We start from the raw sequence: 2,845 nt of genomic DNA, 5'->3' as shown, positions 1-2,845 counted from the left end.
ACTTGCTAACCAATCTATGATAATACCATTGTACACAAAGTAACAAGTAGAATGATTTCCCCATATGTTACATAGAAAGGATCTTCAGAAATTTTTTATAAGTAAAACAGTGGAACTGCTGATAACTGTCTTAGTTATCTTCTGTTGTGTAATAAATCATCCCAATCCTTAGAGACTTTAAAGTATTCTTGTGGACCGCGCGCGCGCACGCGCGCGCTTGTGCCCGGCCGCTGCGGGCTCGGAGGCCGAAGAGAAAAGACGGCGAGGCGGCTTCGGCTGTGTCCACAGAGCACAGGATGATCCAGCAATGGAGGAGAAAATACTGCAAACTGGCTGATTACTCATGAAGATGAGATTTTATTTTTGTGGCAGGCATCTGTGGGGTCTGTAATAGAAATGATGGCTGGCTGTGGAGAAATTGATCACTCTATAAACATGCTTCCTACGAACAGGAAAGCAAATGAGTCCTGTCCTAATACTGCACCTTCTCTAACTGTCCCTGAATGTGCCATTTGTCTGCAGACATGTGTTCACCCAGTCAGTCTGCCTTGTAAGCATGTTTTCTGCTATCTATGTGTGAAGGGAGCTTCGTGGCTTGGAAAGCGATGTGCCCTCTGTCGACAAGAAATTCCCGAAGATTTCCTTGATAAGCCAACCTTGTTGTCACCAGAAGAACTCAAAGCAGCAAGTAGAGGAAATGGTGAATATGCCTGGTATTATGAAGGAAGAAATCGGTGGTGGCAGTATGATGAGCGCACTAGCAGAGAGCTGGAAGATGCGTTTTCCAAAGGTAAAAGAGCACTGAAATGTTAATTGCCGGGTTTCTCTATGTTGCCGATCTTGAAAATATGGTACAGTATAGGAGAAACGAACATGGACATCGCAGGAAGATCAAGCGGGATATAATAGATATACCAAAGAAGGGAGTAGCTGGACTTAGGCTGGACTGTGATGCTAACACCGTAAACCTAGCGAGAGAGAGCTCTGCTGATGGAGCGGACAGTGTACCGGCTCAGAGCGGAGCTTCTGTTCAGTCTTCTTCTGTGAGGCCCCTGACGTCAGTAGATGGTCAGCTAACAAGCCCCGCCACGCCATCCCCTGATGCAAGCACTTCTCTGGAAGACTCTTTTGCACATTTACAACTCAGTGGAGACAGCATAGCGGAAAGGAGTCATAGAGGGGGAGGAGAAGAAGAGCATGAATCGCCATCTTCAGGCAGGGTACCAGCACCAGACACTTCGATTGAAGAAACCGAATCCGATGCCAGTAGTGATAGTGAGGATGTATCTGCGCTTGTTGCACAACACTCCTTGACCCAACAGAGACTTTTGGTTCCTAATCCAAATCAGACAGTATCTGATCGGTCAGGAACTGATCGATCAGTGGCAGCGGGTGGAACAGTGAGTGTCAGATCTCGAAGGCCTGATGGACAGTGCACAGTAACGGAAGTTTAAATAAAAAAGTTTTCAGATCCATGCTCAAGATGAAAATGGTTATCTGTAAATTTCTGCCCACGTAACATTATACTCATCCCTAGTAGTGCATTTTGGGAGTTGGGGTGGGAAGGGGTATGGGAAGGATAGACCTGTAATTAAAATGTCTAACACATCTCTGTTGAGAAATTTATTTAATATAAGGAACTTGGGTGTTAATAGTTGAGAGCTGTTTAGTAATAACCCAGTTTTCTTGAGGTCTGTTTATTCTATAGTTTTTTAAAAATATCTTCAGTTCTTTTGGCCAGCGTGTGTGTATTATCTGTGCATTAATGGTCCTTATCTGACTACTGCATTGGTTCCTATTTTTCTGCATGGATTGACATAAAACCATTACTAAAATTTGGCACCTACAAGAAGTCTGGTATCAGTATGAACAGAAAGCTTAATGTGAGAACAAATGTGAATTTGGGGTTTTAAAATAGAATAACAGCAACTATTTAATAGTAAAGTTAACTGAAATGGAAATGTAAAGAAAACAGCTTATAACTTATGTTTCAGAATCTTGTCTGTAACACACTTCATGGCGTTCCCATAGGCTTTGCTGTCTAGTCCTTGTAGTTAGAGGTTTCTCTTGATCCACATTTTTTTTTTGATTACAGACTTTATAATTTAATAAATACTAGAATTAAATAAATAAATAAAGTATTCTTGTGAGTCAGGAATCCGAGCATAGCATGGTTGCGTGCCTCCAGGTCTGTCAGGAGTTTGCAGTCAACTGTCAGCTGGGGTTGTGATCTCATCTAACAGCTCAGCTGGGGGTAGAGCCGGGGTGCACCCTAAAGCTCCCTCACGTGGTCATCGGCAGGCCTGAGTCACTTGCCATTAGGCCTTTTCCACGGGGCTGCCTCATGACATGGAAACTGGCTTTTCATGGCCGGCAAGAGAGAGAAAGAGAGAACCAGAAGCTATTCTTTTATAATTTAATCCCCAGAGTAGCATGTTATCCCTTCCGCCATATTTCGTTCATTAGAAGTGAGCCAATAAATCCAGTCCATAGGACTAGGGGGGAGTAAACAAGGGCATGAATATTAGCTAGTGGGAATCATTAGGGATTATCATAGTGGCTTCTTACAACAATGGCATTGGAGTTTTTTATAATTTTGAAATAATTATTTGGCAGATGGTCTTCAGTTTAATAAATTATTTTGTTTTTACATAATAGCTAATGTTGAATATTTGTTAATGAAGTGAGGTTAGATATCTGCTGATAATTTCCTAGAATGTGCTTAATGTCAGTTCAAGTTTTATGATCTACTTGGAGGCACTGAGCCTGTAAAATCTACATAGTAGTTTTTATAGGTTCATTACAGTTCATCTAGTATATTCTCTTTCAGTAAATTAATTAGTAA

General features: G+C 41.8%; 1 protein-coding gene across 1 annotated transcript; it reads left to right on the top strand.

Annotated features, from left to right (window-relative positions):
• Positions 1 to 213: 213 nt before the first annotated feature.
• Positions 214 to 2,123, top strand: LOC122674594 (E3 ubiquitin-protein ligase RNF146-B-like). Its single transcript, XM_043873087.1, is given in 2 exon segments — positions 214 to 796; positions 799 to 2,123. Coding segments are annotated over 2 exon segments (1,056 nt in total). The 5' UTR covers positions 214 to 396; the 3' UTR covers positions 1,455 to 2,123.
• Positions 2,124 to 2,845: the final 722 nt, after the last annotated feature.

This window comes from Cervus elaphus, chromosome 18 (genome assembly GCF_910594005.1).
Source record: "Cervus elaphus chromosome 18, mCerEla1.1, whole genome shotgun sequence".
Taxonomy (NCBI): Eukaryota; Metazoa; Chordata; class Mammalia; order Artiodactyla; family Cervidae; genus Cervus; species Cervus elaphus.
This window is presented reverse-complemented; position numbering and strand designations above follow the sequence as displayed.